At 48.3% G+C, this 14,378-nt stretch overlaps 1 protein-coding gene across 1 annotated transcript; it reads left to right on the forward strand.

Annotated features, from left to right (window-relative positions):
• The first annotated feature begins 1,500 nt into the window (after positions 1-1,500).
• LOC149329241 (uncharacterized) lies at positions 1,501-12,293 on the forward strand. Its single transcript, XM_089562157.1, has 2 exons — positions 1,501-1,873; positions 10,976-12,293. The coding sequence occupies exons 1-2, from the start codon at positions 1,502-1,504 to the stop codon at positions 11,762-11,764; spliced, it is 1,161 nt and encodes a 386-aa protein (XP_089418283.1). The 5' UTR covers position 1,501; the 3' UTR covers positions 11,765-12,293.
• Positions 12,294-14,378: the final 2,085 nt, after the last annotated feature.

Here is a 14,378-nt window from a genome sequence, read left to right on the forward strand (position 1 = left end):
AAAACCTATTCTAAAATTGTGCTACCCACACGTAATTTACGCAAGGGCAAGGACCCAACCTGACTGCAAATGCGGGAGGAGGTGAGGGAACTCTGTCTACAGCAACGGTGCTAAAGTCTCGAGTTCTCGCCGAAAATGAGCCTTCTTGCTTTGCTGTGGTTGCAACCCCCCGATACTGAACAAAGGTTTTGCGCTCCCCATCTCTTGTCACGCGCAGAAGGTAGGTACACGGCCATTATGTTCGTAGCGAGCTGGCTAAGGTCGTGCATTCGGATCCTACCGGCGGCGTGCTATTTTTTTTCTGCCTTGTTGTAAATTTTGAGAAAATTTTTGAATATTTATAAGGATAAGCATGGAGCTCCACTGTTCCACCACTGCACGCTTTAGAGGCCTTTTAGCGATAGCAAAGCTTCTATGCGCCCTTCCTTTCCTCAAAATCATCGGAATACAGAACGTTGTCAACGCCGACGACCTGTATAGCTTCAGTGCCGCGTTTCTGCCACAACGTTGTCAATGCCAACGCATGCACCGCACATCTGTCGACTACCGCCGCGTAGCCGTAGGTTGATTAAAGCGCGACTAGGTAAGGTGTTCGCTGTCCAGGGGGCCAGTTATGCGCACTTTTCCTTTGCTCCCGCTCTTCATCGGTTTCGGCGCAGCTCCGGAGCAGCTGAAGGTCGCTGAAGGACAAAGCGACGGAGTCAGCAAAACTCGCAAAATATGACGTAGTAAAGTTTTCGCTTTAAAAGGAAGGGGCTTTCGTGCGTCGAACCAGCGGCGTCGGATCGAAGCATGGGTAGCGATGCCAGGCGACTACGTTTTCAAGCGCGCGAAAACGCACTGAGCGAAGTCTCGTCTCACTTAAACCCATTGCGCATTAAGTTGACAGGAATGCAGTTGCGCGTCGATTCAGAAACTGATCCAAGAAGCTGCCAGGCGGTGGGAGGGCCGCTGAGTGCAGTGAATGCTCGTTTATGTAGAGTTCAATTCGCTTGTCAAAATTTTGCGGATGTTGGGTACGCCGACAAAAAGAAGGAAGGCTTGATGGAGGTCGACGCACCTAAGAAGTTTCACACAGTATGTATGAAACTGTATGCATGAATGAAAGAGAAAGGTTATTGGCGTCGGGCCTTATGTACCAGCAACGCATGACAGCAACGCCGCCCGCGTCTGTTGAACCAACCCAGCAAACCAAAAACCTCGCAGAGACGTCTAGCTAGACGTCTCTGAGAGGTTTTTGGTTTGCTGGGAAGGCCTTTTGGGCCTGAGGTCTTGATAGCCGAGCGCGCAGAAAGCTGCAGAGAAGGGCGTCGTCAAAGCATTTCGCCTCCGATCTCAAAAAACGCGCCACGAGCGTGTCCGCGAACGCCAACGCTGAAAATTATAGTGTACTAGTACACTATACTGAAAATTAAAAAAAAAAATTGTCATCGAGGCGGAGGAACGCAAGCAACTTCTGGGCTTGAGAAAACACGCAAAAAAAAAAAAATTTTTGTCACGCATGCGCAATATTTGGGAGATCACGCGCCGTAGAATGACCGAAGCGTCGGCAGTTGACGATCCGAACAGCGACAAAGCGATGTCTTCCGCTGGAGCTACAGCCCGATACACCCTCGTCGGCTTCTGCCCGGAGCTGGATTGGAGGCCTCTGAGCTTCGATAAGCCCATTCCACCGAACAAGGTGTGCAGCGCCTGCGGACTGGTACGCAACAAGACCGCGTTGCTGCCCTGCGTGCATGTGCTCTGCGAGTCTTGCTACGAGCAGTGCACCCAGGACGGAAAGCACGTTTGTCCTCTCGACGGCTACGAGTGGAACGATGAAGACGACGTGGACTGGAAGGACTTTCCTCTAGATCAGCTGCTGAAAAGAGAGGTGAGTCTGCATACTTTTTTTGATGTCGAAAAAAAAAAAAAACATCCGGCGTCGGCCACCTTTCGAAGCCTCGCAGCCCGCCGTGACAGGTTGCTCTTGAATGATTGGTCACCAGAGGTCGCGCGGGAAGATCAACTTGTGGTGAATTCCAATGGCAGATCGGGATCAAGTTTTTCTGCTCGGTTTGGATCAGTCGTATTCCAATGGTAAAATGGGAGCGCGAGTTGTATGTTCCAATGGCAGATCGGGATCAGGCGTAAATCCCGGATCGCTCCGTGGAGCAGCGATTCTTGATCTGCCGAAATCGGCAGGTTTGACCGGAACCTCGCGTGACGTTTTCTTTTCCGCCGCGTCTGCTTCCTGTCAAGACCGGCAGCAGCCGCTTCGTTCCTGTCGTCGCTAATTGGTGAGCCGGGTGAGCCGGGCACTTTCCAGTCAACAGTGGACGGCAATGATCTTGCTTCGAGCCGTGCGGCACTAATTTTGCTTCATGGAAGTGACAGTTCCGACTCGGGCACTGAAAGCTCAGAGTCCAGCAGTGAAGATTGGTCTGAAACGGACAGCGAGTGTGAAGCTGCCGGCCTGTATATGCCTGCCGCCGGCGTCAGAAAAATGCGCTAATATTCTTTGTTCGCGTTCATAACAAGCCCTGGAGTAGAGGAATGTAAAAAATGAATCATTTTTGAGGATCGTTGGCCAATACCGAGTCGCTGGTAGAAGTGATAACTGCGATACAAGCAAATTTCTTCCTGATGCCCAGTGCGGCTGGCCTGCTGTCTGCTAGCTCCGCTGTTGGAGGCGTCGCAGAAATCGATCATGTCTTTATTTTATTATGAGACGAGGAACACAGTAAAACGGTGACGCGAGTAGCACCTTTACTACAGCGCTGGCCAATTCCGAAGCGCCCTCAGCTGCAGCATCGATGAAAAACAGTTAGGCTTAGCGACGACTACGGCAGCCAGGGAGAAACGTTGGCCGGGGGGCAGCGCAGTTCGTCGCTCGGCGTGTCCGCGGGCGGCGTCGTTGCCGAAAGCTCGACTGTCTCGCTGATTGGTTCAGCGGCTTGCGTCTCGCAGTCGCAAGGCTGGAAAATCGAGCAGCGAGCAACTTGCCTGCGCGTCGTCCGCCACTTCTTTCGTGAACGGTAGGGACAGGCTCACCGGCTCTCCGAAGACCGCGGCCGCATACTCGCGTGTTCACGGAGAGTGGACCATCCTGTACATACGCTTTGGTTTTGGTTTTACATTACGGCCTTCGTACTACCTCCTTTTTGTTTCGCCGAGACGGCGTCTGTCAACGCGGAGATCGCGCCTCGCGCAACTCCTGTCGCACTCCAACACGAAGCTAGCAGGGCGTCCGCTCCGGCGGCGCGCCTAATTTCCGCGGTCGCCGCTGCGGCGCTGGCGTCGCGCTCCCGAGGGATCACTGGCATTCCAATCGCAAACTGGGAGGTGGCAAATCTACGCGCTCCGTACGCGATCCGACGGAGCGGTCTCGATCTGCCATTGGAATTCAGCATTGGTCTCTCCAATTGATGGCAATGCTTGGAGCAGCCGCCTGCCAGCGCTTGGCTCATCGCTAACCGCTGCGCCACTGTGCCAGATTGGTATGAGGATTCAGAGTGACCTATGAATGTAAAGCAGAGAACGACCAACGCTTTCGAGTTGTGTGTTCTCTGCGCACGACGTAGTGAAGAGCAACGTTTCTAGATTGTGAAGAGTGAGCAGCAGCCGGATGAGGTATGCGCACGACGCGCCTTTCGCGCCCTCAGCGGCGGCGCGCGTTCTATTTTCCCCTTACATTCTTTCTACCCGTTTCTCCGAGCTGCGAGCAGTGATCGCCGCAGAAAGTAGAGCTTCTATCCTAGCATACCAAAGAAAAAGTAACTTTGAGCTCATATCAAGCAGCAAACAAACAGTACGCCTGTCGTGGCAGCGTTGACAGTCGCTAGCAAGTTACGTGATCAGGTTTTGCGTTCGCGCGAAAAAACTGTTTCGATCTGGAATTAAATTTCGATTAGTTAATTTTAGTTTATATATCCTGTTTTAGTTGAGCTCTATCATGCACATCTTGTCTCCGTTGCTGTACAATCCATGTGCAGACTACACCGACGTATCTGACTGTTTTAAAAATAAAAATCTGTAAACATTAAACAAAGTCACCTGGTACAGTCAGATGCCTTTGTAACGAAGTGCACAGTACTGGGAAATTTCTTCGTTATGGAGGTCAGTTTGTTATAGCCGTTGCACCCCTGCACGGACTCACATAAATTATTATTAGTATGTTGGCAGACACCTAGCTTTATTCTGGGCGGGAGCATACATTGAGTGGAAGAAGTCAGTAAGTTTTTTTTTAACTATACGCTACTCTGGCAGACCTGACATGAAGACTGACAGATTACCAATTCGGAAGGTTTACCGTAATACCTGCATTGACAGACATCAGAAAACAGATTGCTAATGTTACCTAGTTAGCGGCTTAACTAAGTTCTGATAATTAACTTTTTAGCTATTGCAGTTAGACACCTGCTTGCAATTAGAGATTGCAGGCAGTGGTTAGTAATAGCCATATCAGTTTTTAGAATTTCGAAAACGTGATTACCCTCGGCGCTGAACTATGCGAACTACCATCACATGAGGTTTTCCATTGTTCGTGTCAACACACATCCCTGTCGGGCAAACGCAGCAATGGTGACTTCCTGGCATTGATCCTAAACCTAGGCATGGCATCCTCTTTTGAATTCATATTTTAAAATTTTGTGAAATGAAGCTTTGACCATCACGACACCTCTGTGAAAACGCAGCCCTCCGCACACAGCTGCAAGCTGCCCTGGAGCAGTGGCGCCACGGTGATGGCAACGGGAACTAGGCATGTCCCGCCAGTTTCGGGCAATGCGACAAGCCATGACGGCAAAGTACAGTGCAGCTTCTTGATTAGCAGTTTAATAGATTGCGTAGGAATATGGCACGGTTTTGCTCACTGAATAATAGCGCCTTTGAACAGTAACTGCCTTTGCTGCTGAACAGCAGGCTGCAGTTTTCCCACCTGACGAAAGCACTTAGCTTGAACACAACTAGCCACAGCATCTTTTGTTATGTGTTTCCAATTTGAGATTGATGTTGAGCCGATGAAATAGTTTCTATTTTGTAATGATTTAGAAGGTTAATATATTTTCTTTTCCTTTCTCTTATATCTTATTCCGCATGCAACTTGGAGCACGTTTGGCATACACTCTTAATATCAAAATTGCTTGTTTTTCAAAAACCTGTCAGCCTAACCCTTGCTTTACCTGGATTACTGTTCAGAATGAAATGAAGTCGGGTAATCCGGTAGAGTTGTAGGCTGATGCGGAATAAAATGCAGTAAGGTATTCAAACCTCTTCGTTGCACCTCTCTCAGGGAATTCCAAGAAGCGCACATATTCTTCTATGTTGTCATCTTCATCTACAACTGAAGCACGATAGCCTATGCTCATAACTGTGTAACTGTATATGCAGCATGCTCATACGTGGTTGTCCTTACAGTGTGAATTTGTGAGGATTAGGTGCTTTGTCTTATCTAGGTCAGCTGGTGCATGAGCCATAATCCTTGTGCGGCGCACTTTCACAGTAACCTATGCACTCTATCAGGGCTGTCTTTGTCATGTACTGCTTGTGAGGTCATCTTAATAATACCACATTGTACGTACTCAGCCATGATTGCACACTTTAATCCATGCATGCTGCATGTAGAATGGAGACTTGAAATGACATCAGTGCTCCTCGGAGTTCAGGTCAGCTTTGACCTGGTATTTCTATCCTGTTCTAGTGGGCTTCCACAGAAGCTCATGCATTCTGCTGGTGCTACATGCTTCATCTACTACTGCTTTTTGTTTTCGTCTAAGATACCCGTATTACATGGATAACCTATTCTACCACTCATGTGGCCTTGCATGCAGTGTATGCAATATATGCTGGTCTACACATTCTCTGCTTATAAAGATGTGATTCATCTTTCATCTAGCATCTTTGCGATGTTGAAATAAAGATTACTTGACTTGACTTGGCTATTGTTATACAGGTCTGTGTCCTATAGTTATTCATTATACCTTTCAATATTCAGTAGTGTACCTGATGATATTAAACTGAAAACAAACTTTGTGCAATCTTTCAAAACATTCCTGATGAATATGTGAAGTTATGGTGCATTGTTTTTGTTTTTGTGAGGATGTGTGTATTGTGTACGCTTACTTTTGTTTATTCCTAAAGTGTTGAGGATGTGACTTATTTTTTGAATGCAATGTGTCGTCTTAGCATGCCGCATTTATAATGTACAGTATGTGATGGACCTGAAACTAGCCTGTGGGTATGGGTCCAATAGTACTGTGCGTATTGTACCCTTGTAAATTGATTTTCTTTTGAAATAAAACATAAAATCTGGCTGCGGACGGACGAACAGAAATCTAACAGGTTAATCCTTGTTATCCATTGGATTCCATCCCATCATAGTCTGTGTATTCATGGAAGCAGGCATCTTTGTCTACTACATCCTCCTCCTCTTATTCTGTGCTCACTCGGATAGCATGGATATCCTAGCCTTGTTTGAATGCAGCCATGTGAGCTGCAAATGCACATAAAGACATGGATGCTGTTCAGTGCGATCGGCTCATGCTATTGGCTGTTACCCAGTTGGACAAAAATGAGCGCGAATGGGGAGAGCTAGAATCCCAAGAGCAGGCACAGGCATGGGCGTCCGGAGGGGGGGGGGGGCAAGGGGGGGCGGCTGCACCCCCCTGGAAAATCACTCACTCGAACCGTGAGTGATGGCCGCACGTCAGGGGCGGCGGTGCGCTCAGCCAAAAGAGTAAAAGCGGCCCTGCTTCCACGCTTTGGGTCACATCTGCAAAGTGCCGCGTCCGGGGACGCGTCGTTGCAGACATACAGCGGCACCGGCGAGCATGTGTTTCGAGCCGTCTTGAGATGTGTGCCTGTTTCTTTGATCTCTAGAGAGATAGCGACACGGAGGCAGACAGTGCACACCCCGGCCACCGATGAATTCTTCAGGAGGGAGGGACAAATCAGCCGTGTCCATCCCCGCTTTGTCGGACTGCTCAGGGGCAAGCGGGCGATGAGTTGGCGCCGCCGCCGCTCGCTGTCTCCTCCGATCCACGGGAGAGCGCAGTTCGGTACAAGCGCCGCTTTCAGAATTTTCGGCAAAGGGGATTAGCTGCTTTTGTTCACGGCGACGCAGTCTCCAGAGGCGCCCCCACACCAGCGTTCCTTGCGTCTTCTCCGGAAACCAGCGCCTTTGGTCAAGGCAGCCCGATGGCGCCTGCCTGGCTCGCCTGTCACCTCTGGCTGGGCCTCAAATCCTAACAGCGCCCATGTACTGTGCGATGTCAGTGCATGGTAAAGAGACCGTCCGTCCCTCATAGCCTGAGTCGTTTTGGGGCTCTGAACCTCATAAAAACACACAAAACAAATTTTCCGACCGGAGTGGCGAGTGTCCCTTCCCCTCGGAAGTCGCGCGGCGTTCCTTGCGTGTGCGCGCCTCTTTGTTTGTGCTTCGGTGTTTTTAGTGGCCGGTTGTCAACGAAGCTGAGAACAACCAAGACAGCGGACGAGAAAACGACGAGCGGCGAGTAGTGTGTGTGCAAATACTCGACTGTGCGGTTGCGCGAGCAAGATGGAGCGAGGTGTATGAAGCTGCAAGCGTGCATTTATCTTGTAAATAAGTTTTCGCTGCATACATAGTCATTTTTTGTTTTCAACGTACGCATTCAACCGTTTTTCCAATCAATGTGTATATATTTTTAACACTACCAACCCCGAGGAACTCCATAGCCAGCTTTGTCTCGCGCGGTCCCGAATGATGGATATTCGACGCTTCTTCAAGCGTCAGCGGTTGTCTGACGAAGCATTATCCAAATGCGCCCCTGCAGATTCTGGTGTGACATGTGACAACGGTGTAGCATTTGAACAGAGTGATGCAAGCTTTTACCACCGGACAGTAGCTGATGTCGTCGACTCCATGGAAGGGACTCTGTCAACAGTGAGTTCAGGTGATGCAGCAGGCCGAGATGATTCCATTTCTCCTTTCTTGGGATTCAAGTCCGGATTTGACCAGAGCGATGCAACCTTTCATCACCGGACAGTAGCCGGCGTCGTCGTCTCCATGGAAGGAACTCCACCAGCGAGCTCCGGTCACGCAGTAAGCCGAAACGATTCCCTTTCTCCTTGCTTGGGATCGAAGTCCGGAGACAACATCAAGAAAACAAATAACTTGCCTCAAGAATATGACTTAGGAGAGTTTCTAGGCAAAGCTAAACTCACTGGCATACCGGACTTTTTGAAGTTACGTCTTCTTACTAAGCCATGGTCGCCAAATGTCACATATGATTTTAAGAAGGATGTAACACCTGGAAAGAGGCCTTTTCGACATCAGTGGCTGGGAGATTACGCCCCCTGGCTTGCGTACTCAGCGACAGCGAAAGGCGCCTTTTGTCGTTTTTGCGTCATTTTTCCTCCGCGTGTTCACCGGGGTACTCAAGGTAGTTTTATCGTGCGCGCTTTCAGTAACTACAGAAAAATGCACGAGGCGTGCAGGGATCACGTAAAATCCCCATGGCACCAGGAGGCAATGACGGCCTCACAGAACTTTATGGATGTGATGAAAGGCAAGCAGCTACCCGTTGTACAGCAGCTGAACAGAGCACTGCACGCGCAAGTTGAAAGGAACCGTGAGAAACTATTTCCAATAGTTTCCACCATTGTCTTTTGCGCGACGCATGACTTGCCGATTCGCGGCAAGCAGTCCGATAGTGGAGTCTTCAATGATCTGCTTGACTTTCGTGTAGAAGCTGGAGATACTCTACTTCAGGAGCACTTCGCTTCTTCTGCTGGCAATGCCAAGTACACTTCTGTCCGCGTCCAGAACGAGATCATCACAATCTGTGGCGACATCCTGAGAGAGCAGATAGTTACCGAAACTAACAAAGCGTTTGCTTTTTCCGTTCTTGCTGACGAAACTGCAGATATTTCAGGAAAAGAGCAGATGTCTATAGGCGTTCGCTTTATTGACAAGGCGGAAGTCGAAGTGTGCGTTCGAGAGCAGTTTTTGGGATTTGTAGAGCTGGAGCAATTAAACTCCGCTTGCATCGCCGCGGCAATCTTGAAGCTTTTGACGAATGTCGGACTGATTCTTTCGAACCTCGTTGGACAGGGGTACGATGGATGCTCTACAATGGCTGGAAAAGAAGCTGGAGTGAACAAAATTATACAAAAACAGTTCCCGAAGGCACTATTTTTCCACTGTGCAAGTCACAAACTAAATCTCGTCATCAACGATTTGAACGACGTCTCTGAAATTCGAAACACAATTGGGATAATCAAACAAACCATAAACTTCTTCCGCGAGAGCGTGCTCCGGAGAAAATTGGTGCCCAACATTCCGATGCTGTGTGAGACAAGATGGTCTGCAAAGTACAAGTCTATTAGGATCTTCTCTCAGCATTACGTGGCCATAGTCGAAGCACTCGAGCAGCTCGCGTCCACGGAATCATGCTCGAACGCTGCAACTAGACAACGAGCTCACATCCTCTACTGCGCAACAACAAGCTCATCTTTCGTCGTCTGCTTGCATATTGTAGCGAAGTACAGCGCTCGGCTCGAACCAGCTACGAACATTCTGCAAGGTGTATCCATGGACTTCCATTCTGTGCATGGCCACATCACTGAGCTACAACGTATTTTTCGCGGCCACCGGACAAACGCTGTAGAGGAGTTCTCTAACATCATGAATGCAGCAAGGGAGGCAGCCAATCACTTAAATGTGGTGATATCTGTACCAAGACAAGTCTCTCGTCAGGCCCACCGAGACAACTACGGGATTCAGTCGCCAGAGGAATACTACCGTGTGGCAATATATGTGCCGTACTTGGACTCCCTCACTGCTTCTTTAGCTCGGCGCTTTTCTGAAAGCAATGAGAGGAGCTTCAAACTTCTCCAGCTGCATCCATCAAAAATGAAGCACTTGAGCCGTGTTGAGTTCGCTGTTCTCGCCGAAGAACTCCAGTGCTTTTACGGCATCGACAACTTCAAGGAAGAGGCCATCTCTTGGTACGAGATGTGGTGCAACAAAACTGGGGACCCATCAGAAATAACTTACTGCGAGCTTCTACATCAGGCCAAGACATTCTTCCCTGGTGTTGCAAAAGCCATTGAGGTGGCTCTGGCTTTGCCAGTTACTACCTGTATGGTCGAACGCTCCTTCAGTACAATGAGGAGAGTGAAAACGTGGCTACGCTCAACGATGACAAACGACAGACTGGACGGCCTTTGTATGATGAGTGTGCACCGAGAGCGTGTAATGAAGCACAGAAATGAACTTATCACCAGTGTCATCACGCAATTCGCCCAGAAAAATCCGAGGCGTCTACAGTTTCTGTTCAAGGAAGACTGACTGAGTGACTGTCGTTGCGTGTTTGTGAACATATTGTGCTGTGTGCTGGTCATCAATCCGGGTGTGTCGAGAACCCGTATGCAGCAAGACTGAGCACTCTTCTCCACGAAGTGATAGTATCTTTTTGCATTTTTATTAATTTTAATTGTTTCTTCGTTGATAAATTCCAATGTATCTCTCCTAGCCTCGCTTTAATTTGCTGTTTGTAATTTTTCTTTCATGTGTGTATTTTACTTATTTATTTTATTTGTATATAAATAAATAAATTTACTCCGCAAATAGTGCCTTTTTGCTACGAACATACCCCCCCCCCTCCGGCGCCAACAACCAATGGGCCCCCCCCCTGCAAAAAATTCTGCGGACGCCCTTGGGCACAGGAAAGTACATCTATGACACTATAATTCAATTCCTACATAATAGCGTCAGGACTCTTAGTGACTAGATGTATAAAAGTGAAAATTTAGCCATATCACTGTACTTCGTACGTTACAGCTATCTAGTTTTACCTTTGCTGTTAAAAAAATGTAATATATCCTACTGTCCCTATGCTTAACCAAGGGATGTAGGAAACTGCATGGTAATTTGGCTTACCGAGAAAAATTGTTAATTTAGCTATCCGAGGACTAATGTCATTTCTCTTAATATTCTCTTTTTGCCTTTCAGGTCAAGTGCTGGAATGCAGAAAGAGGCTGCCAGCATGTCACAGCTGCTTCCATGATCACCAAGCACTTCCATAGTGAATGTACACACCACTGTACTTGCTGCCCCAAGTGCTCAGCCAGCATCCTTTGCAAGGACATATGCGCACACCTCAGGTCGGGCACCTGCGGCTCGGTGACGAATCCTGCGGTTGAATTCCAAGGCCAGTGCGATCTCGAGGATACGAGTTCGGTTCCTAATTCAGTTCCTGAGGAAGAGAGTTCGGTTCCTGATGCAGTTCCTGAGGAAGAGAGTTTGGTTCCTAATTCGGTTCCTGAAGAAGAGGTTGCAGTGACTAATTCTTTCAGAGAAGCCTTTGAAAGGCAGGCGGGAGAACTCAAGGGCTATCTGGAAAGAATGACTGTCAATATTAGCGCACATGGTGACAAGCTGAATGAAATCTGTCATGGCATGAACACATTCAGAGAAGCTCACGTGCAAGGACTGGCAATTGGAGCACGAAATTTGGAGAGCTCGGTACGAGCCTTGAGTCAGCTTTCGGTGTTGAATGCAGAAATCAAGGAATCTTTGACCACACAACGCAGTGATCCTTCAGTAAGCCTTCTTTTCACAGAGATGAGCCGCTTAGAAAAAGTAGTGAAAGATGAGTTACGTCATGTAAAAACGGCAACAGCTGGCAAGCTTTTGCAGATTAGAGATGGACTTGATGAAGCGAAAGCTGAAAGGAGAGAAAATGGTCAGAAGACATTGGAGTGCATCACCAAGGTGCTTCAACTCACAAGGCTGCAATGATCGTGGTGCGAATTTTATGTGACAGGTGTGAAGTCCCGCCAAAATAAAGCACTGCGTGAAGACTCCTGTCATTATTACAGCAGGAAGGTGTACCTGCGCGGATACTACTTGTCACCCGGGGCAGAATTTAGGAGGGAAGGACGCTTCGTGAAATTGCATATTTGCATACAGCTGCACCAAGGTGACATGGACGAAGTTGTTCAGTGGCCATTGGAGCACAAAATCAAGCTGAGTGTTATGCATCCGGAAAGTGGTGCTGTACGTAAAATTGAGGTTCAGCCATTTCGTTCTGACCGCTTCAACCAAAAGCCAAGGAATTCAAGCAATCCTTTAACTTATTTTCCAGAAGAGTTTCTCTACCTATCAGATCTGCAGGAAGACGGCTTTGTTGAAGATGACAAGCTTCGTGTTAAGTGGCAGCTGCTGCCATGAGTTTGACTTGCATCGACACAGGGACCAAGAAAAGAGAGTGTCCAAGAGAACAGACAGTGTCTGTGTTTTGCTGGAATAAACTTTTTTCTTTATATTACTGGAACAATTGAAGTAAGCTTTCTGGCTTCTATAATGCTTAGCAATTTTCTCAAAGTAAATTTGCATTTCAAAAGCAGTTATCAAGGTTTACCTTTGCGTTATTCTTGTTTACTTCTTCCTTATCAGTGCTATTAAGCATTCTATAATCTGCGACGCCGCTCTGAGTATTGGTCAGGAAATAACAAGATTTTATTTGTACACACCCAGCTTCAAAGCCACAGCTTACGTGGTGTGTTGCTGGGAATAAATATCTCCGTCGTTATATGCCATACAACTCCCACGTTCACATGGCAACTTAAGAGAAAGCTATTCATGTGCCTTATTTGTGTATAGGACAACCTATTCTAAAATTGTGCTACCCACACGTAATTTACGCAAGGGCAAGGACCCAACCTTACTGCAAATGCGGCTAGGAGGTGAGAGAACTCGTCTACAGCAACGGTGCTAAAGTCTCGAGTTCTCGCCGAAAATGAGCCTTCTCGCTTTGCTGTGGTTGCAACCCCGTTATGCTGAACAAAGGTTTTGCGCTCCCCATGTCGCGTCACGCAGCAACGTCTTAATTCTTTGTTTACTGACGCGCAGCAGGTAGGTACACGGCCATTATGTTCGTAGCGAGCTGGCTAAGGTCGTGCATTCGGATCCTACCGGCGGCGTGCTATTTTTTTTCTGCCTTGTTATAAATTTTGAGAAAATTTTTGAATATTTATAAGGATAAGCATGGAGCTCCACTGTTCCACCACCGCACGCTTTAGAGGCCTTTTAGCGATAACAAAGCTTCTATGCGCCCTTCCTTTCCTCAAAATTATCAGAATACAGAACGTTGTCAACGCCGACGACCTATATAGCTTCAGTGCCGCGTTTCTGCCACAACGTTGTCAATCCCAACGCATGCACCGCACATCTGTCCACTACCGCCGCGTAGCCGTAGCTTAATTAAAGCGCGACTAGGTAAGGTGTTCACTGTCCAGGGGGCAGTTAATTATGCGCACCTTTCCTTTGCTCCCGCTCTTCATCGGTTTCGGCGCAGCTCTGGAGCGGCTGAAGGTCGCTGAAGGACAAAGCGACGGAGTCAGCAAAACTAGCAAAATATGACGTAGTAAAGCTTTCGCTTTAAAAGGAAGGGGGCCTTCGTGCGTCGAGCCACCGGCGTCGGATCGAAGCATGGGTAGCGATGCCAGGCGACTACGTTTTCAAGCGCGCGAAAACGCACTGAGCGAAGTCTCGTCTCACTTAAACCCATTGCGCATTAAGTTGACAGGAATGCAGTTGCGCGTCGATTCAGAAACTGATCCAAGAAGCTGCCAGGCGGTTTGAGGGCCACTGAATGCAGTGAATGCTCGTTTATGTAGAGTTCAATGCGCTTGTCAAAATTTTGCGGATGTTGGGTACGCCGACAAAAAGAAGCAAGGCTTGATGAAGGACGACGCACCCAAGAAGTTTCATAGAGTATGTATGAAACTGTATGCATGTATGAAACAGAAAGGTTATTGGCGTCGGGCCTTATGTACTAGCAACGCATGACAGCAACGCCGCCCGCGTCTGTTGAACCAACCCAGCAAACCAAAAAAATGGCTAAGGCTTAACTTGGTTAAGCCTGGAGAATGCGAAGCATCATCGTGTCGCGTAATTTGGAGGCGCACAACCACAGCGACGGCGCGAGGTGGGCCCCCGTTTCTCCACTGCCGTGACGTCATCGTGTCACGTGGTGTGACGTCATGTGTCACGTGATTTGGAGGCGCATAACCACGGTGAAGGGCTGAAGTGGTAGCTAAAGTAGTATGCTTCGCATAAAACCTCGCAGAGACGTCTAGCTAGACGTCTCTGAGAGGTTTTTGGTTTGCTGGGAAGGCCTTTTGGGCCTGAGGTCTTGATAGCCGAGCGCGCAGAAAGCTGCAGAGAAGGGCGTCGTCAAAGCATTTCGCCTCCGATCTCAAAAAACGCGCCACGAGCGTGTCCGCGAACGCCAACGCTGAAAATTATAGTGTACTAGTACACTATACTGAAAATAAAAAAAAAATTGTCATCGAGGCGGAGGAACGCAAGCAGCGTCTGGGCTTGAGAGTACACGCAAAAAAGTTTTTTT

The sequence above is a fragment of the Amblyomma mixtum genome, chromosome 9 (genome assembly GCF_055824585.1).
Source record: "Amblyomma mixtum isolate Tamu chromosome 9, ASM5582458v1, whole genome shotgun sequence".
Classification (NCBI taxonomy): Eukaryota; Metazoa; Arthropoda; class Arachnida; order Ixodida; family Ixodidae; genus Amblyomma; species Amblyomma mixtum.

Bases quoted from the DNA above. Each gene is read 5' to 3' on its own strand.
- LOC149329241 (XM_089562157.1), top strand. From the start codon at position 1,502: ATGCGCAATATTTGGGAGATCACGCGCCGTAGAATGACCGAAGCGTCG. The intron at 1,874-10,975 runs GTGAGTCTGCAT...TTTGCCTTTCAG, and splicing joins ATCAGCTGCTGAAAAGAGAG to GTCAAGTGCTGGAATGCAGA.